Below are 20,976 nucleotides of genomic sequence, written 5' to 3'. Positions count from 1 at the left end.
GAAAGAAAAATGTCTTGAAAAATAATTAGAATGAAATATGTAACTGGTTATTTCAAATCAATACATAAACTTGAACATTATTTGCCTTCACAGTTCCTGGCCATATGTACTTTTCTATCTGTTCTCTCCCCTCTTAGATTCCATTCTATAGCTTTCTTACTCCTGTGATCTCCCCCCCCCCCCCATTTTCTTGGGCCTATCTACTGCCCAGCTCCTGTTTAGGATCAGAGCAGCTCTGTCAATGAGCATCTGCACATTACAGCAGCCCAGCCAATTCTTGCCAAAGCATTCGCCGCCAATGGTACATGTTGTATGAGTTTTTAAGAAAACAAAGGGGAAATTGAACACCAAATGAAGTGTTTTCTCAAGATATTGGGTTTGCTGAGACCTGTGTCTGTACTTATATTGGATTAAACCCCATTGAAGTGAATGTGTTTTCCTTTGTGAATGTGAAAGATGTGTTTGCATCCATAGATTTTCATGCCAAAGAAGTAGCTGGGATAAGGGATTGATCTTCCAATGTGGGTATTCACCAGATGTAGAAAACCCATGTACATATTGCATATTACATGTGAAAATGGAAGCAGATATATATTGCCGTGTGTGCACACTTTAAAGCTACAGTTACTAGCAGGTTCCTAATCTTTTTACATCTATGCAAGAAAAGCAACCCTGTCTTAGATCTCTGGAATTGATGTCTTTTTAGTGAAGCTGATTTTTCTCATTTAATTTTATTTTAAATATCAGCACAATGCTTGGTTTTCATGTTCATTTGTCCCCCTCCAGTAATTCTGTTTATAAGTGATGACCATTACAATGAAAGCTCCTTCAATAAATCATAATTAAGCAAGCAGATCTTTTGACTAAATGTGGGTGCCCAATTAAATGCATAGTTACACTTGTGAAAGGTTGGCATTTGTACTCTTTAAAAAAAACAGACAGCTTTGCTTCAAAAGTCAACCAAATTGCTTTTTATTATTTAGTTTTGTGGTACTTCTTGCTACTAAATGTCACCTGTAGAAAATTAAAAGATCCCACAAACTGTAGCTGAAACATCCATCTAGAGGAGTAATTGACGCTTTACATTTGCAACATTAGGTGATCTCTTTGAAAACCTTTTATCTTCTGTTTGTTCTTTTGATATTTATAAATGTTAACCAATGTAAATTATAGGGTTTGTGAACCTGAATACCGATAGTGAGGTTCCAAATGTTAAAATGTTTTTCTGAGTGGTGTAATACCTGTATTTAGTATGTCTGACTATAGTACCTTTCCTCAACTTTTATAGGCATTTTAAAAGCAACTGTCATTGTTAAGGTTGCATGAGAATCTAATTTCATACAACTTCCTTCACTAGGAATAAATTATTAACATGCATAACTTAGAGGCATCAATTCCTACATACATAGAACTCGAGTAAAGAGATGCAAGACCATTAGGACAATGGATGTTCAACCAAGTCTGTAAAACTATACAAGAAATGACATATTTTAAGGAGTTTTCAACAATGTAAGGGCATATAGTTTATTAAAGTATATTAAGATATATACTTGGAGGGAACTGAGTTTTTTTGGTCTCACTTCAAATATGTCATTATAAAAAAATAAAATAAACTTTCATGGCTCCATGCAAATGGGCGCGGCCCTGGAGCTGGTTTCATGGGAAATTGCTCATCTCTGCAAACATAAAGAATTATTATTATTATTATTATTGGTTGAGCTAAGTGAAGCTTTTGGTTTTACTTGCCTGTTTAACATTTCACAGAGATGAGCAATTTTCATAAAGGTAGGGAATAAATTAGACCAATAATAAGGAATCTGAATACATTGTTCAAATGGTCAGGAATTTAAAATCCATATTTTGAGACTTTCCAAAGACCAATTTCTGTTTTCCTCAATCATGAGTAAGTACGCTTTATTTATTTTATGGCTTTTCAAAAATGCATAATAAATACCCAAACTTTTAAAACAAACTTTCTAATCAGAAGTACCGTATTTTTCGCTCTATAACACGCACCTGACCATAACACGCACATCGTTTTTAGAGGAGGAAAACAAGGGAAAAAACATTCTGAATGAAACAGTGGATGTATCATTTTTGTGCTTCATGCTGTGGCCACAGACATGTGATCTGATGGTGAATTTGGGGTGACCCAATGCAAAAATCCTGAGAATTCCTGTGGATCCATGCTTTGTAACCACGTTTTTGCACCATTGCAGCCCCAGGCAACAGTGGGTGCGTGATTTTTCTGGTGCAGGCTGTAGCCATGGACATGCTATGTGATCTGATGGTGAATTTGGGGTGACCGAATGCAAAGATCCTGAGGATCCCTGTGGATCCATGCTTTGTAACCACATTTTTGCACCATTGCAGCCCCAGGCAACAGTGGGTGCGTGATTTTTTTGGTGCAGGCTGTAGCCATGGACATGCTATGTGATCTGATGGTGAATTTGGGGTGACCCAATGCAAAGATCCTGAGGATCCATGTGGATCTATGCTTTGTAACCACATTTTAAATGGGGAGCGAAGGAAAAACAAAGAAGGGACATGAGGTGGTGTGCAGAGAAGCAGCTGGCTAAGAATGCAGGAGAGGGATTTAACGGGAGGGAGAAAAGAAAGGCAAACGTTTCCCCCCACCCCAGCCATTTCTCTCTCTCTCTCTCTCTCTCTCTCTCTCTCTCTCTCTCTCCCTCCCTCCCTCCCACCCTCTCTCTCTCTCCCTCTCCCCCAGCAGCACCGGAGCACAGAGAGGAAATAGAAGGAACACAGTCTGCTTTCCTCTCTGCTTGCCTGGAGGGGAGGGGCTTTCCCTGCTCTTTGTTCCGTTTCAGCAAACACAGCAAGGAAACAGAGGAGGGTGGGCAGTAAGACCCTGAGGCAGAATGCAGGAAAGCAGTCAGATTTCCCTTCTCCGTGAAGCGCGATTTGATTTTTCGGCTCCAGGGACCACACATTCGCTCAATAACACGCACAGACATTTCCCCTTCCTTTTTAGGAGAAAAAATCTGCGTGTTATAGAGGGAAAAATACGGTAAGTATATTATATTCTTGATCAACTTTCTCATCAGCACCATCCATGATATTTGAACATCTCAAGACATTAAGAATCCAAAGGTAATAAAAAATATATTTTACTGTAATCAGTTTATTTTTGCCAGCTTATATATATATAAATATTCTAACAGTTACCTGAGATTGTATTATTGCCATAGACTGCACAGACTACTACATAGTTCTGAGCAAAAAATGAGTGGAAAATGCATGTGTCATCACTTAAATGTTCTAAATATTTTTGCCAATACCAGGTAAATAAGTTCTTAACAACAACAAAAACCATGCGCTATACACAGAACATAAAATGCAGAGAATGTGTGTGTCTTTTTAAAAATAACAATACACCCTTAAAAATATTCTTTAAAAAGTTAAATACATATAAAATACAATGTTGTAAATTGTTTTATGTCAGACCAAGATAGATTAAGGCTGTCAACTCAGAACTCTACTGATGCAGAAATGGCAAGCTACACATTTATTATTTTAACATGTACCGGTAAGCAGAATTGTCACTGTAGAACTCTCTCATCAAAGCCTCACTTGCTGGATGCATTTCAGCTTGCTAGTCTTCCTCAGTGGTAGAAAATTAGAGAAATGTGCATGAAATAAATTCAAGTACAGCAAATCATTCATCTTCCAGGCTCAAGGGACAGGCACACTTAAATTCTCTCTTCCTACATTATAAAAACACTCAGTTAAACCATATACTCCCAAAGGGCATTTTCTGTTCTTAGAAGTGAAGAGGAAGACACTTTTTTGGGGAACAGTTCACCACAGAGAAGATCTGCATTCGTAGTTCTTCAATTTCCTTAACGTTCAACTCACCTTCATTTCATTCTACTTAATACTACAACATACCTGTGCTTTTTACAATCAAGAGCTATATCCATTTAATTGATTGATATGCTCTGATGCTCATATGCTCTGATCCCATGCATTCAGTTCAGGGTGAAAGGCCAAGCCCATGAATGAATCGTTCGCTTGCATGCTCCTGGTTTATATAGGACATATGCAATCAAAGTTTGACAGTTCAGATGTAGCAGCAACCAGGAAAACAAGACGACCCTTGATGAATCAGACCAAAGGCCCATCTATTCAAGCATTCTACTCCCACAGTGGTTGACTGGAAGCAGAACGTAAGCACAACAGCACTCTCCCAATCATGTTCTCCAGCATAGTTCCTCTTATGCTGAATGAAATGCATAACCATCATACTTAGTAACCATATTCTTCAGGAACTGGTCTAATCCATACAATGGTTTCTCTAAACCATTATCATCATACAGAGCATGCAAGGAAATGCATGAATAATGGGATTCATTTATGTGCATTAAATCTGAAATGACCCAAATTTTCAGAACAACAATTACCTTCAAATTAGGTATCAACCCCAGAATTTCAAAAGCTGAAACCTTTTATCCCAATGTCAGCATGGAAAAAACCCTGACTTCCTTTTGTAAAGCAAAGTGAGCCAGCCAGCCAAAATAGTTCCATAGAATGGAAGTTAGAGTAGAGACATATAAATTCATTTATCTGACTGTGGAAGAACTTCTGTGTGGAATTCGACAGGAGTAGCATAATATGAGTAGGGCATCTTTAATTATACATCTTTGAATTTCATCAGCATCTATTAGGACTTCATTCCAAAGAGCATACCTTCTTTTCTCAAAAATCAGCTCCACATATTAATAATCCAGTAGGGCTACCTTTCAGTTTATTGGAGGCGGTGTTCAAATGTGAATGCTGGATGTTAAATGTTATGGTAATTGTTACATTTTATTTAACATCATTTTTAGCAGAAGCTGTCCAAAGAGCAAATGCTAGATAGATTTTTCATTCAAAGTCTGTCCTCAATAATAAATAATCAAATGAAAGCTCTGTGAAATCTTTTAGGCAAGGCCTTGCATTTCATTAAACAGTATTTGTTCTAATTAGGACATTATTTGCACTCTGTTTTACTAACTGCTGTTGTGTAATTTCTGCGGCTTTCCTACCACCATCCACCTGTCTGGCAAAATGTAGTAAAACTTACACAATATTAAACTATTGATTCATTCTAGGTAGGTTTTACCAGGACAAATTAAATACATGAATCATAGAAATCAGAGAAGTAAAAGAATTATTAGGTCTTCAACTTTTCCCTGTGGGTTTATTCTGAGATTATTCCTTACAGTATATTTTCTAGAGTTTTATTGTCAGTCCAGTTTCATATGTCTCAGACGATATGGCTTTCACTACTTCCCGTGGGAAGCTATTCCATAATTTAAAAGATAGCTGTCATTAGTAGATTTCCCCCCTTCACCTTATTGCAGTTCACTATTTTCCTTTGCATCTCCAGCAGTCCCTCTTCCCTTTTGAATTCACACTCTTGAAATATTGAACTTATAGACATTCATCCTGTTCCCCCCACCAGCTTAACAAATTGAAGGCACTATTTAGTTTTTAATCTTTTCTCATACCTTGGACTCTAAATCATTTTTTCCCCTTTATCCATAGACTTCCAGTTCAATGTATATCCTTTTTATTGCGGTTCAGAAAATTGTATATTCGAACTACAGCCTCTTCCAAAATGGGGGAAAGTTTCTACGTCGGGGTGTGGTGACATCCTCAAAGTGCTTTCGCATTCGCATCTGTTAGGCCTTCCTTCCTCAGCTTAGTGCCAATGCTGGCTGGGGCTGATGGAAGTTGTAGTCTAAAGGACACATCTGTGTAAGGACTGCACATTCACCCCCTACATTCTGTGCCCTCCCATGCATGTATTTCCCTTTCAATTTTAAAACAATTCCGTTTAAAATAAAATGAAAATGAAACATATTTAAATAATCTAAAAACCATTTAAAACTATCTAAAACATTTAGAACATCTGGAAACATCTAAAAGCAGATACTCTCACATTTACTAATTTCAGTGTTATCTATAAGCCATCAAAGGCCTGGATAAACAGGAATGCCTTCAAATAATTATATCCACACTTTCTGTTTTCCATGATTAACACAGTTTGAGCCAATTTCAAAACCATTTTGAATTCTCCAAACTAGTTAGTATTCACTATGTGTAATTTTGGTGCCTCACACTGTCTTCACAGGGTTGAGGGGATAGAATGAGCAAGGTGACATTCATGCCCCTTGGAAAGGGGAGTGGGGATAGTTGTGTAAGAGAAGGGAGGTTTATTTAGGGACCAAAAGCTTTTTAGTAGCCCCAAGATTTGTTATGTCAGCACATAAACACATAGGTTTGGTGAACATAAGGTGTCGTGTTCATATATTTAACCCAAACATATGTGACATACCACCAGACATACCTGTGTAGGCATAAAAAAGATGTTAAACTAAGGTTGTATGAAGTTATGGAAAGAAATGTTCAGGGCTCTGGTGTAGTCCTAAGAATGCTTGCTTGGGTCACCATTTGTGCCGTTCAGTCTTGATGAAAATTGTATCATAAACCGAGTTGTCGTCTTTCCTAAGTTTAGGTTAACCAGTGCTTGGGTATGAATCATTAACAAACTACTGTGTTACACATTTTGCAAAATTCAGGTGCTTGTTTATCTTTTGACTTGTTTATTTTCCATTTGGAGGCGGTGCTACAATTTACTGCATTCCTTAGTGGTTTGACATATCAATTAGATGCTACCAACAGTAATGGAGGGGCAGTTGCTCTCACTGTGAAGTTTTTATGGCCAGGCTATGGAATAGCACCCCAAGGGAATGTAAAAGAAAGTATTGATAAATAACATGTAGCCTGGTAAAACAACAAAGGAGACTGATTAAAAGGGTGGGGTAGGTCCATCTAAAATGCTGTCAGCTCATTTTGTGGCAACTATATCTTTTGTTTTAATTGTAGTGGAGATCACTTGGGCTAGATTTATAACAATCTTGTGTTACTTACCCTAGTTGCAGATAAACGAGGAAGAACTCTCCCTAATATTTTTTTTAATTTTTTTTTGCTGGCTGCATGAGGAGAAATGAGCAACAAGTTAACGAAAGACTAAAAAAAAACATGGTTCTGTATTTATATTTCTACCTGGCTTATCCTCAAAGGCCAATAGTATTGTTGGCGGCAGCATTTGTCTGTCTCAAGAGACAATGGAGTGCACTTCCAGAAGTGAAGTGACCTCCCTGGGGTGTGTATATAGAGGTCCTGGTCTGCCCAGACGACAAGACTCTGCTCTTGGCCTCGCTGATGTGGTTCAAAGGAAAGCAGAGCAATACGTTTGGCGCCATCTTTGCTGGAAGGAGGCATATAAGGTGCCGTCCAGCTTTCTTAGGGATTCCACTCTGGATTTGTGTAGGGTTTACTACTTAGCCCAGGCATGTCCAAAGTCCATTTTAGGGGCCTAATCTGGTCTGCCGGTCGGTTTAATCTGGCTCCTGTGGCAGTTTATTTCCTGGGTTAAAATCCTAAAAAAAAACCTCAACAACTTCAACCCTAAAAAAAGGTCAGCAACTATGGTTGTCCCTTTGGTCGGCCCTCACGGCCCTTCACTTCATCAAATTTGGCCCTCTTTGAAAAAAAACCCACTGCCTTAGCCTTTTCTTCTCATGAAGAGATCCCACAAGGCAGCAGAGGTTTAGGATCAGAGTTTACTTTCTCCAAGATCGGCTACCTTCCCATGTTGACGCGCCCCATCTGCCTCTAATAGGGTAATGGCATCAAAATACTGTAATACATGGTGTATTAAAACAGATCACTTTCAGAAGATAACTTGACATGAGCATCATTGAGCCTCTGAAGGAGAGCTGCCATAACAGTTCTCTCACTGTTCTGACTTGACATGCACGATGTCATTCTCAGCAGACCACAGACATGGAAACTGGTCAGAGGGTGGGAGGGTACTGCTCCCTCTAAACCTGCAAAATTTGAAACCAGTTACTTAGTCTGAGCAATTAGTTTAGTTTTACCACACAATCCTGTCCATGGAAGTAAGCTCCAGTTTCTTCACAATGGCTTACTCTCAGGAAAGTGTCTATAGTATTGCAGCCTTAAGCAACTACTATCTTCTTTAGTTAGATGAGAGAAGGCAGCCTCAGCTTAGACTTCCAAAATAGTGCTATGGTTTAAACTACACCATGCAGCCCCCAAAACACAATGTGAAGGGCAAGTGTTGCATGAGATTAGATAATTGAGGTGGGGGGGATTTGAGACTCAACTGTAGCACAAGGTGGATGACTATTTTATACTGCTGTACAGTGGTACCTCGGGTTAAGTACTTAATTCGTTCCAGAGGTTCGTTCTTAACCTGAAACTGTTCTTAACCTGAAGCACCACTTTAGCTAATGGGGCCTCCTGCTGCCGCCACGCTGCCAGAGCACGATTTCTGTTCTCAACCTGAAGCACTATTTATGGGTTAGCGGAGTCTGTAACCTGAAGCGCATGTAACCTGAAGCGTATGTAACCCGAGGTACCACTGTATTTGTATTTGCATATATGCTCAGATAATTGATTTGTTTGAGTTCTTGTGGCAGAAAATGTGATGAATTGTATTATTTCCAGGGTTACATTATTAAATTTATCTAAGATTTCATACATGTATTTATGTTTGTGTAAAACCATGGTTTTTCCAAGATGTTCCCAATTTCAAAGGTCCAGGTTATAATTGTAAAACATTTAGTATCAAAAGGTCCTGATATTTGGGTGTATAAATTTTGTTCATTATGAGTTTTGTGTTTTACACATTTTACTCTTTCCTGAATTAATCAAAATACCATTTTAAAATGGTGTCATCATTATTATTACATGAGCAGCTTTATAAAAAATGCCAGGGAAGTCAGTATAGACTTCATTAAATCTTTTATGTTGGATTTTCCGTTGTAATAAATATGCACTATCAGTTCCACGTTTTATTTCTGTTGTAAATCATGCACCATAAAACTTTGTGACAGTTTCACACAAAAAAGTATGTTATTGATGATTGTAGGTTCCCTCTTTTTACAAAAATGTAAACATTTAGCTTTGAATCCATGTGCAAATTATGAGAGATATCTTATGAGGAGATGGGAGATGCAGGAATTAAAGAGGGAGCGTTTCTGTAAGAGTTTGTCTTCTGTAAAACATTAGCACAACAACTTAGACAAAAGTTAAAGTTACACCCACACAACCTTTGACTCACTAAACCAAATACTGTTAGGTGCAGTGGCCCAGCATGGGCTCCTGTTTTTCTGCTTGCCTTAGAAGCAAGCCCCTGATGGAGCACAATCCCTGGCTGGTGGTCTTCTTCTCCCTGGCTTGGTGCATTGCAAGTTCTGAACAGATCAGTGTGTCTGGCTGTTAACCAAAAGGTTGGTGGTTCAAGCCCACCGAGGGACAGGATTCATGCATTGCAGGGGGTTGGACTGTATTGCCCTTGGAGTCCCATCTCTACAGTTCTATGATTCCATGAAGGCCTGAAGGAAAAGGGAGCCCAATTTATTTGCCTGCAGTGCTCTCTGCCCAAGCCTCCCTTTTCTGAAAGTCTTTGCATTCCCCCTCATTGCCAGCTGGATCAGATTATTAACCACTTTGGGGCTTTATTGTTCTGATGATGATGCTCTGTTGTTTGCTTATATTAATAGGGTTGTTTTTAATTTTATGTATCATTGGATTTTGTTCATCATTGGAAAATGTCCTGGGATCACACTGATGTGATGCAGGTCAGTTTACAAAGTGGATAATCAAATAAATAAATGCAATGAAATCTAAACTTACCCTTTCCTCCCTCTGTTATCTTCCCCAATGTCAGATTGTAAGTCCTTGGGACAGTGATTGGTTTGTTTTATTTATGTTTTAAAGTTCCATATATTTTAATGATGCTGTATAAAAATACATTAATCAGTACCTGATTGATAGTCAGGAATCTGACATTGAATATTTTTGTCTGTATCTAGCAAGAGTTCAAGTTTCTAAGCAGACATTTCTCATTGAAAACCTTTAAAAACTAGGGCCAGGGTAACATCAAGATCTCCACAGACCATGATATTATTTGCTACACAAATGCATAGGTGAACAGATACCTCAGCTGTAATTATTTAGCTGCCTATTTGTTCTTTCATTTTAAGTAAATTGCTTCCCTATGTTGTTCTGAGTATTTTAAAGAGAAACAGCCGCTTCCATGCATGAATCTGATAGAAATGTATTAAAAATAAATTAGTCCAAGAAAGACTAATTGCTAACTCCTCTGAGAATATATAGGCAGAGATTTTGCTATGCTGGTTTCATTGCCAGAGACGGAAGAAGTAACATTTATTGGAATGCCACAGTTGTTGGCATGTTTAACACTTGGAGTCATTTGGGAACTGAATATTTCTCTTTAGGTTTTTGTTTTTGTTAAGCAACTATCTTAATAATTGATGCATAAGCCAGTCATGTAAGTATAACACCTCTAACAATGTGAGATGCTTGTTCATATTACATTTTCTTCAGAACACTGATTATGCATCTTTAGTTACCTTTATTATCATTTATGATCTTCTGTTCTGTATTTTTAATTAGTACAGGGAGTCATATTAGTTCATTGTCACATCAATAGAATGTATATTTATGTTCCCATTAGACGACATTTTCCAGTTTCTCTTAACAGCTCAAAAGGGAGATCAATATACGTATTCCGGCTGCTTTCCAAAATATATGGTTTGACTGTCATCCAGTGGTGCAGTTAGGTAATTTTATGCCCTAAACTTAATGGTCTTACTGCCCTCTCCCTCGTTTTAGTGGAAATGGTTTGGAGCCACATTATTTATGAGTGGAAGGGAAGTGGCAGTTTTCACCAGCTCACCCACCAATTTCCTGTGCCCCCTAAAACCTGCTCCAGAGGTTAAGGAATCCTCCAGAACAGTGTTGGGAATTGCCAGTGGGCAGAAGAGGGAATAGCCTCCACTGTATTATTTGTCTATTTTACAAATGAGTGGAGCCTTTCTGTTCATTGAAAGACAGCTTTGCATCCATCCTTTTTCATATTACTTAAAATGTGGTAATTTCTGTCCCCCAACCCTCCCATATGCTTTTAAGCTGTTACCTTACAGGTGTGTCAAACAAAGTAATCTTGCTATAGAGAATTATTTGCTAGTATTTGCTAAAATTATTGCTATATAAATCTAATATAAATAAATAAATTTTAGGAAATCCTAAAAATTGGTTTTTTAAAAAAAAATGGACTGATCACGTACGGAGCTCTTGTAAAAAAAATATGTTATCTATCTGTATATGTAGATATATGTGTATGTGTGCTTATATATAAAAACACATATCTGGATTATATATTATCATCTTGATCTGTTATCAATGAGAACAATAATTAAATTAATCCACACATACATCAAAAAGAAAGATTCATTTCAGTATTTTATGTTACATTATTTGTTTATTTATTTAAAAGCCTGATCAAACCCATAAGTTATCCAGTGTCATCTCATCTTCATATTTCCTTAATCAGATTAATTATAGATTAGTACCCAGAAGTGGCTTAGTCATGCTGGCCACATGACCTGGAAGCTGTGTGTGGACAAACACCAGCTCCCTCGGCCTATACAGTGGTACCTCGGATTAAGTACTTAATTCGTTCCAGAGGTTCGTTCTTAACCTGAAACTGTTCTTAACCTGAAGCACCACTTTAGTTAATGGGGCCTCCCGCTGCCGCCGCGCCGCTGCTGCACGATTTCTGTTCTCATCCTGAAGCAAAGTTCTTAACCCAAGGTAATATTTCTGGGTTAACGGAGTCTGTAACCTAAAGCGTATGTAACCCGAGGTACCACTGTAGAGCGAGATGAGCGCACAACCCCAGTCGTCCGCGACTGGACCTAACAGTCAGGGGTACCTTTACCTTTACATAGAAAATACCAATCCTTGTCACCAGCTCAACTCCCATGGCATGCCAGGTTAATAATCAAATACACCACAATGAGAATATAATTATGATCCAGTGGAATATAATGATTATAAATACAATAACTCAGCAATACTATTTTAACTTAATTTGAATGAAGTATAGCAGTTAGTATCTAATTCATATTTATTTATCATAAAGATTATAAATAATGCCTAATTATAAAATTGTAAGTGACAATATCTAGCATGTATCAGTGTTTCATGTTTTAAACTCATGTATCTTCTGTGGCTTTAGTTTTTTTCCAGATGCTGTTCTCATAGGAGGGTTTGTGGATGTACTTCCACTGTCACTATAGCAGCTGTGATAATGCTCCCCTCCCTCACCATAGCTATAGCACAAATTACATTATTTCAGTTTTCCAGAGCAATTATTCCACCCCCTCCCATGTGAACTCACGAGTTTTGGTTGTTTTCAAATAATCAAGATAAATGTATTATTTTCTTATATGAGAACGAAATTCAGTTCATGAGCTTCTGTTTGTTACTTTGGGAGATAACTTTCTCAAGCATTTATCTAATTTATGGGATGCTGAATTCTCCACTGTGGCTGCCAACCACTCCTGAGAACTTCCCAACTGCAAGTATTCTCAGTAGTGGTGGGGCAGAATTGGGGAAATGGTAAGAAAGCTATTGCAGTGGTACCTTGGGTTAAGAACTTAATTCATTCCAGAGGACCGTTCATAATCTGAAACTGTTCTTAACCTGAAGCACCACTTTAGCTAATGGGGCCTCCTGCTGCCGCTGGAGCACAATTTCTGTTCTCATCCTGAAGCAAAGTTCTTAACCCGAGGTACTATTTCTGGGTTAGCGAAGTCTGTAACCTGAAGCGTATGTAACCTGAAGCATATGTAACCCGGGGTACCATTGTATACAGGAACACTCAGAAAAGCAAGGCCTCTAGCCCTTTCTGCTAGCTGCTAATCCCTTCCTCCACCTGGTTGCCTCACCATTTCAAGTTTGGCAGCTGGCATACAATTTCTAGCACACAGCACACACATCTCCTGCCGCAATCCCTACAGGTTGGTCCACGCTTCTACCTCCTATTTGCCATTTCAGATTTTGTGCGTCATCACCTTTTGCCCTCTCATTTTGTTTACCTACTTGCTTCTCTAACTCTCCAAGTAAGATTCCTCACACCACTTCAAGCGATGTGTTGTTTACGTTTGACTCCCTTCTCCTTAACCCCACATGTCTAACTGGCATCTATTTCCTCCCATCGAATTATATGTTATCAACCTTTCTACACCACCCACACATTGCTTCTTTTTCCCCCTTCTCGTGCTATTTCCCCTGATCTCCTGCCCCCTTTAGACTCCTATAGACAACATATAGTTGTCAGTCCAATCCAAATACTGTCTAGGAGCCGAATCTTATTTTTGTAATACTTTGTGTATTTGATTGCTTTAAACTCTAGTTTATTGTCTTGTTGCCATTCCTCACACTTAGAAAATCCAGTTTTTTGCCATGGTACACCAAGGACCTAACAGGTAACATTTGATATACATGTGTGTTAACTGTACAGATGTAGACAAATACATGTTCTAACAATGGTTATTACTTTAAGCATGGAAGAAAAGTAGAACATTATACAGGCATCCCCCCCCAAATTATGTGTGTTCTATGCACCTGCAGTGCCAGGAAATAAGTAAATGGAATCATACCAGGAAGTGGCAGGAGAGACCTGAAGAGTCCTGTGGCTGAGGAGGACATCAATGAAGGCGGAGGAAGCCCCAAAGACACTGGAGGTGCAATGGGGTTTTGTTTCGGCTGCTCAGCCTCCCTGCGTAACAGCTGATGTGTGCGATAGCCCAGCAGTAGCAGGTGCTTTCCTGTACATCCTTCATCCTCCTACTGGCCCCAGAGCTTCAACTCTGGTTGGGGGGGGGGATGGAGAGCAGGACAAAATGTGCATTTAGAGGCTTTTTAGAGGTTGCTCCCCATTTTACATGATTTCAACTCGTGTGTGGGCGCCTGGAACAGAACCCATGTGTAAGTGGGAGGGGGGTGTCTGTAATATAGGCAATTTGTATCCTGAGTAATAATGTATTTTCCCTTCCCTCTGCCTCCAAAATAAAGGAGCAAGAAGAAGGATGAAAACTTGTCTTTGAATTGACTGTGGGATGCTCAAAGCTACTGAGTTTCTTAGTGACAGCTGTTGCTGTTGGAAAGATGAAAGTACTTAGCCCAAGAGTCTGTTTATGTGTTTGAGCAGAGAAAGCAATATTCGTCGCAGGAAGCTCTGGAACAGACAGACTCTGAGAATGAGAGAGCGTGAGATAATTATCTAAATTATGTTCAGGCTATTATTGAAGACGAATATAGTTAAAATGTAATTAAATATGACGGGCTCACAGGATGCAAGCATGGCTTTGGAATGCTAATCATCAATTACAGCTCTCCTTGGGGGACTCAGGCAGAACGAGAAAGTTGGGAGGGGATGGCTGAGGTGAGATATGGAGTATTAAATAACACCCCTAGGGCCATAACAAGGCTAATTTCTTTTAAGAGATGAAGCTGTGGCACCAGGGGACTTTGCTGGCCAAGCAGCATGCACTGTTGCCTTTCAGCTTGAGGACCCTCATGCAAGCCTAAGTATAGGCTGCTGGTACCAGGCCTTTTCTTCAAGATGTAAGCCTCAGCTGGAAGTAATGATTATATTCCCCCCCCCATTATAATGCCTGTGTTTTTGTGTATATGTATCAGTGCTATATTTCTTTCTTAGTCTTCCATTCATTTATATCATCTTACTCAGGAGGGCCAATGGTCCTTGCTGAGATTTCTTGGCATTACTAAAAATAAAAAATTACTGCCGCAAGAAAATTGGGTTCGTTTTCTAGCAGTAATTCATGTTGTGATGCTGGAGTGAGAAAAATATGCACTTAACAGCTTCCAGTGGCAATTTCAGCAGAGTACTGTGTGAATGGTAAGCCATGGTAAAAAAGCTACTTGTTAGAACCTGTGGAAGTATGTTTGATTTCTCCCCACCCTTAACTTGCTATGTATTTTCCTTGGACCTGTTTCAGGTTATAATAATCTGTTATTATCTATCAGGTTGCTTTTACTAAGTCCAGCAACCATTTCTAATTGTTAATGAATATTCCTGGACCAAAGTAGCACAGAGCAGAAACTCTTAAAGTTAGGAGAATGTTCCATCTTTTATTTGTAACATTTCCTGTTGAACTCAATTCATCAGGCCTCACCAGAGCTCACAACTGGTCTCTGAATGTTTGCTGTCAGTCGTCTGAATTTTCCAGTCTCCCAGTTAGAAGTTACAAATCTCCTAGTCCAAAAGTAACGTGAATAAATACTTCTGGAGTATGTGCGGGTGTCTTATAGATATTGTGTATAGCAAATACACAATCAATATAATCCCATAGTAAAATTTGCATCCTTGTCCTCAAAATCACAGCCTTGCATTCTTTGCCATGACATATGTAAGATTCAGAAGAAGATTGCAGTGTTCCTGATCATATGGACTCTCCCAAATGATGGAGGCAGTTGTAAGGTCAACTGCAGGAGGCAAACTTCTAAAGGGTTATCATTGTGATATTCAGTAAAGATACTCCATTTGATCAAAGCCTCTTAATGTCAGTTGTATCCTTCTGCTGACGCATTCAAGTCTTCACTTAATATGACAGATGACAGCCTTCATTGGTTATTCTCTTCTTGGGGGGAGATCTGCAATGAAAGCTAAAACTCTCTTAGTCAGTGTTCAGAACCAATGGGCACAGTCTTATTTGTGTCTCAGGGACCCCTGAATTAACTTGGCTTTTTTGTGCAAGCAATGGAAACTAATGCAGGAAAACAAGGCTGCGGCAGTAACCATATCAGAAAAGTCACTTGCAAATTAGGCTTTTTAAATTAGCAGCTGTTTCTACATTTTTTTTGCAGAGAAAATGCCATATTCTCAGATGCTTTTCTAGCAAACCTGCTCAAGTCTTACCTAAAAAAGCAATAAGACTACCAAAATTACTGGATACTGTCTTCTTAAAGCTGGTGTAAATAACTTTAGCATGAGGCAGATTACATTGGGAAGCTGTGCCTTTGTGGAAAGCTCTTCCATTTGTGCAGTGTTTGTTGACCCTTCTACCCATAAAAGCTCAGCTACTTGGGAGGGTTGTGGGACCCTCCAGAGCAGAAAGGGGCACAGCAAAGAGGACTGCAGTAAATAGAGAGGATGGGCAGAAACCAGGTGCTGCTGACTTGTGTGACTGTAAGCGCTTTCTGCTAAGGCAGAGCCATCATTCAATGCAGCCCATAAGAATTGATTTAAATGAGTAAAGAGTGATACTCAACTAATGGAACAAGTTCACCTGGATCAGCTAAAACATTATTTAAGCTCTGTAACAGGTCGATACTCCTGCTCAAATTATACAGCAATTGTAATAGACAAGTGTTGTTCTGGTGCTTTCCTTTCTGCTAATTAACAGTATACAAGGCTATTCTAAATGCTTTTGTGATATAATCTGAATTTCTAACCCCTTATCCAGAAGGTCATCTTACCTGGGGGTTTTTTAATCGTTTCTTTTATTCTTTGTTGCTGTAATCTAGTTTGTAAGAAGTCAGTTTGGTGCTTTTTTTAATCTGATGTTCAAGTTGAGTTCAAGAGGGAAAAACACTAATCTGATAAAGCATTAATCCAAAGTAATGAAGGAATACTGTTATATGAAGACATCCAGATTTTATTTCTGTGTCCTGTTTGGTGATAATAAATGGGTCATCAAATTGCCTTGCTTACATATGACCTAAAGATACAGCATAGCGTTAGAAATAATGTGGCCCTTTTATGTGTAAGAAATTACACATGGGAGAGGGGTTGTTGTTGGTATTATTTTTTTGTATCTTTATTTTTATATATTTTTTAGATTTATGTGGGAAATGTTCAATTTGGTTGTTTACCTTTTGATGAATTTTATTGTTCATGACTACTTTTGTTATGTTTGTAATTATGCACATTTTTTTCATGTTGTAAGCTGCATTGAGTATGGTTTTAACTATGGAAAGGTGGCATACAAATAAAATTAATTATTAAAACTAAAGCATACTGTAATCCACTTACAACTACAGTTTTCCTTCCTTCCTTTAAAAACTATACAGAAATCTTAAAGCATTGAGTTATTGGACCAGATAAAAATCCATCTAGTATAGCATCCTGCTTCCTAGCAGCCAGCCAGATGTTTCTGGAGCCTCACAACATAGGGCCCTGTTTAATATTTTCCACAATGTCCCTCTCGGATGACCAGATACAGTGGAGGACAGCAGGGCTCCTGCCTCTTTGCAGTTATAGAGAAGTGCCAATTTCAACAAGTGCAGCCTGCTCTGTGGGGTAAGAAAAGGTGCACTTTCTGAAATTGCCTCTGCTGTACAAGTATTAGAGAAGCAAAACTCCATGTCCTCCTTTGAATCTGGTAGTTTGTTTCTTTTCTTTTATTGTTTTGTAAGTTAAAGAACTACAAAAAGAAAGTGGTGGTGGCACTGGTTCAACAGTGGTCAAGCGCTTCTCACTTGTGTCCCAGCCTACTAGTTGCAGAATAATCTCACATAGCATGAAGTGATGCTATATTACTCAATTTTTAAACTGTTCTAAGGGTTTTACCTTTTTCTCCTTTTTGTAATTTATTTATTTATGGTTGTAAGTCTCCTTGAGCATTCCCATATAAAGGTGACTCAGACACTGAATAAATTAAAAAGCATACTGAAGTATCAATATGTAAGCATGTAATTAAATCACTATTGGAAGGGAACTGCCCTAATTGCTTTGTTTTTCTCTCTCAAACAATTTTCTTTCGTCTGTCCTGATAAGCACATAAAGAGAGCCCTGCTGGATCAGGCCACAGACCATTTAGTCCAACAACCTGTTTTCACAGTGGCCAACAAGCTCAGAAGCAACAGCACTTTCCCCATTTGTGTTTCCTAGCAACTGGCATTAAGAGGCATACTGTATCTGGCAATAGAGGTAGAGCACAGCAACTGCTAGCCCTATCCTCTATAAATTTGTCTAATCTTCTCTTTGTTGGCATCATTGCATCTTGTGGAAGCACATTCCGTAGTCTGACTATGCACTGAAATCCTAACCTCACTTACCTAGGAGTCTTCTTCTTTGGCAATCACTCGTATCTGACTAAGATTGTCTTCCATGAACAATGTGTCTGTAAGTGACTGTGGAGGCCAATTCTGGATCCACACATCCTTCTATAGTGGGGAAATAGGTTTCTTCTTAGCTCATTTTTCCCTTTCGTCCTGAGTTCATGCTTCTTCAAAGTCCATGACACCTTTGGTAGAGGCTATTCTCCAATTGGAGCGCCCTCAGGCCAGTGTTTCCCAATTAACCATGCTTACACTGCATTTTATTTAGATTTGCCTTGAAAGTGTCTTTAAACCTCTTTTGTTGTCCACTGGCATTTTGCTTTCCATTCTTAAGTTGGGAATAGAGTAGTTGCTTTGGAAGACGATAATCAGGCATCTGAACAACATGACCAGTCCTAAGAGTAAGCCCCACTGAATTCAGTAGGGTACGTAGTAAACAAAGTTATGATTGTGCTGTTAGTGTGATTGTTAATTTTCTTTGTCCTTCTGATTTCTCTTGCAGATCTTGGCAAGTAATAACTTTTGACAGACAAGCAGCATCTTTTATCAGAATTGTTGGAACTCACAACACAGCTAATGAGGTAACATAATAGATGAAGGTCTGCTCTATGATTGATGCTAAGATAATGTATAACATGTCACCCAGTTTTCCGTATTCAAGGCTGCCAAAGGTTAACGTTGTTCTTTTGTTGGGATAGCTTCGTAAAGATGACAGAATACGTCCTCTAACTCACTAAATGAGGAATTTATTGGTGTCCGTAACTGTTTCTTTCAAGTCATGTGTTTAAATTTATCATTACCGTGTTACAGTGGCCTTCACTAGTGCATTGTTGAGTGCCGCTTGAGGATACAGTTAGAACTTTGTGCACCTTTCTAAAAATGATCACATGATGCTAATGCACTGCAGTTGGTCCATAAATGAGGAAAACACATTTAGTCCTTATTTTCTTTAGAAGTGTGTGTGTGTGTGTGTGTGTGTGTGTATGAGACACTAGTTTAACCTACAGTGTTGAATACAATTCTGTGTCCAGGGCAGCTGTCTACCAACTCCACCTGGTACGCAGGCTGAGACCCTACCTGCCCGCAGACTGTCTCGCCAGAGTGGTGCATGCTCTGGTTATCTCCCGCTTGGACTACTGCAATGCGCTCTACGTGGGGCTACCTTTGAAGGTGACTCGGAAACTACAACTAATCCAGAATGCGGCAGCTAGACCGGTGACCGGGGGCGGCCGCCGAGACCACATAACACCGGTCTTGAAAGACCTACATTGGCTCCCAGTACGTTTCCGAGCACAATTCAAAGTGCTGGTGTTGACCTTTAAAGCCCTAAACGGCCTCGGCCCAGTATACCTGAAGGAGCGTCTCCACCCCCATCGTTCTGCCCGGATGTTGAGGTCCAGCGCCGAAGGCCTTCTGGCGGTTCCCTCATTGCGAGAAGCAAAGCTACAGGGAACCAGGCAGAGGGCCTTCTCGGTAGTGGCGCCTGCCCTGTGGAACGCCCTCCCATCAGATGTCAAAGCGATAAATAACTACCTGACATTCAGAAGACATCTTAAGGCAGCCCTGTTCAGGGAAGTTTTTAATCTGTGATATTTTAGTGTATTTTTGGTTTCTATGGAAGCCGCCCAGAGTGGCTGGGGAAACCCAGCCAGATGGGCGGGGTACAAATAATAAATTATTATTATTATTATTATTATTATTATTATTATTATTATTATTACAAAGATAGCCAGTTAGTGATTCCTTTAAAGCAGGGGTGCACCACTTGTGGCCCTCCAGATGTCTCTGGACTACAACTCCCATCAGCCCCAACCAGCATAGCCGGTGATCAGGGATGATGGGAGGTATAGTCCAACAACATCTGGAGGGCCGCAGGTTGTGCACCCCTGCTTTAGAGTGCGGCAGGCAGGGGTAGCTTATTTATTTATTAACTTAGAGTGCAGTCCAAATCCTGGTTGCCAGCCAGTGGGGATGTATGAAGTGGTGATGCTCCCTCCGCAACTGCCACTACTGAAAAGGCCCTCTCCCTGCTGTTTATTTAGCTCATTTCATTTGGTGGAAGCACTCACGGAACGGCTTCTGAAGAAGATCTTAAGATTCAGGTAGATGCCTAGAATAAAGTGAGAGGTGGTTATCTGAAGTTATCCAGTGAGGTTTTTGGCTAAGTTAGGATTTGTGCTTTGATCTACTTGGTCATATGATATAGTCCAGCTATCACATTGCACTGGCTCTACTAATCGATTAGTATGAGTTACCTGAAACTATAGTGAATGCAAAAGTTGCTCGGGAGAGTAAATATTTCCTATATCCTTGCATTATATTCTCTTCGTGACATGTTCCTATTTTCTAAACTTTTTTTTTTACACTTCTTGGCTGTGGGTGATCTTTTAATCTTTCTTTTGTCCTGCTGGTACCACTAAAGGACAAGTCATTGCATTTTGTTGCTCATATTCATTTCATCAGCTATCTAAGCAATTGGGCATACATATCTTTGTAGGACTGCATCCCTTGAGTAGGATGGTTGTTTTTTCCTGTTGCATCAGTTGTTACTTACTTGCAGCCAGGGTTTGACTTAAACGTAAGAGGCACTTAGGGAACACAAGGCCCAGTGCTTGCCATCCTATTTTCACTTCTAAGCCTACAGACACCAATATCAGCATACACCCTAGGCGAAGAATAAGAGAGAGAAAGCAAAAAACTGAAATGAAGCTGTGGTCTCAAGAGCCTGGCGAAGAAATGTATAAAACTGCTTTTTTATTTTAAAAAATCTGGTCATGTTGCTGAGTTTTCTTGGAGATTAGAGCCAAGTTCTTGATGTAGGTTAGCATATTTATATCCCTGTCAGTCACATTAGAAGATCTTTTTACTGAAAGAGAGCTGATATATTTTAATCTTGTAAAAAGTGAATCATGTCATTTCACAGAATAAATAATAGCTCCATTAAAATAGAAGCCACAAATGCAGGTAGGTAAATTATTC

The 20,976-nt window shown here is 39.3% G+C and overlaps 2 protein-coding genes across 7 annotated transcripts in view; one reads left to right on the top strand and one right to left on the bottom strand.

The window, feature by feature from the left end:
- The window catches only part of BTBD9 (BTB domain containing 9), a 150,461-nt gene that overhangs the window by 115,338 nt on the left and 14,147 nt on the right, over positions 1–20,976 (top strand). For all 5 annotated transcript variants that reach the window (XM_083604543.1, XM_083604541.1, XM_083604540.1 and 2 more), the window contains one exon: positions 18,500–18,578. In XM_083604543.1, coding sequence (XP_083460669.1) covers positions 18,500–18,578 — 79 coding nt within the window. The remainder of the gene's footprint in view (positions 1–18,499; positions 18,579–20,976) is intronic.
- The window catches only part of LOC310758400 (uncharacterized protein), a gene marked incomplete at its 5' end in the record, with an annotated part of 84,689 nt that continues 77,499 nt past the window's right edge, over positions 13,787–20,976 (bottom strand). Inside the window, 2 exons of one of the 2 annotated variants that reach the window (XM_083604646.1) lie at positions 13,787–15,600; positions 20,552–20,662. In XM_083604646.1, coding sequence (XP_083460772.1) covers positions 20,587–20,662 — 76 coding nt within the window. In that variant the 3' untranslated portion in view covers positions 13,787–15,600; positions 20,552–20,586. The remainder of the gene's footprint in view (positions 15,601–20,551; positions 20,663–20,976) is intronic. The other variant, XR_014545737.1, reaches the window with a different exon arrangement.

Source organism: Podarcis filfolensis (assembly GCF_964270895.1).
Source record: "Podarcis filfolensis genome assembly, chromosome: 3".
NCBI classification, from domain to species: Eukaryota; Metazoa; Chordata; class Lepidosauria; order Squamata; family Lacertidae; genus Podarcis; species Podarcis filfolensis.
This window is presented reverse-complemented; position numbering and strand designations above follow the sequence as displayed.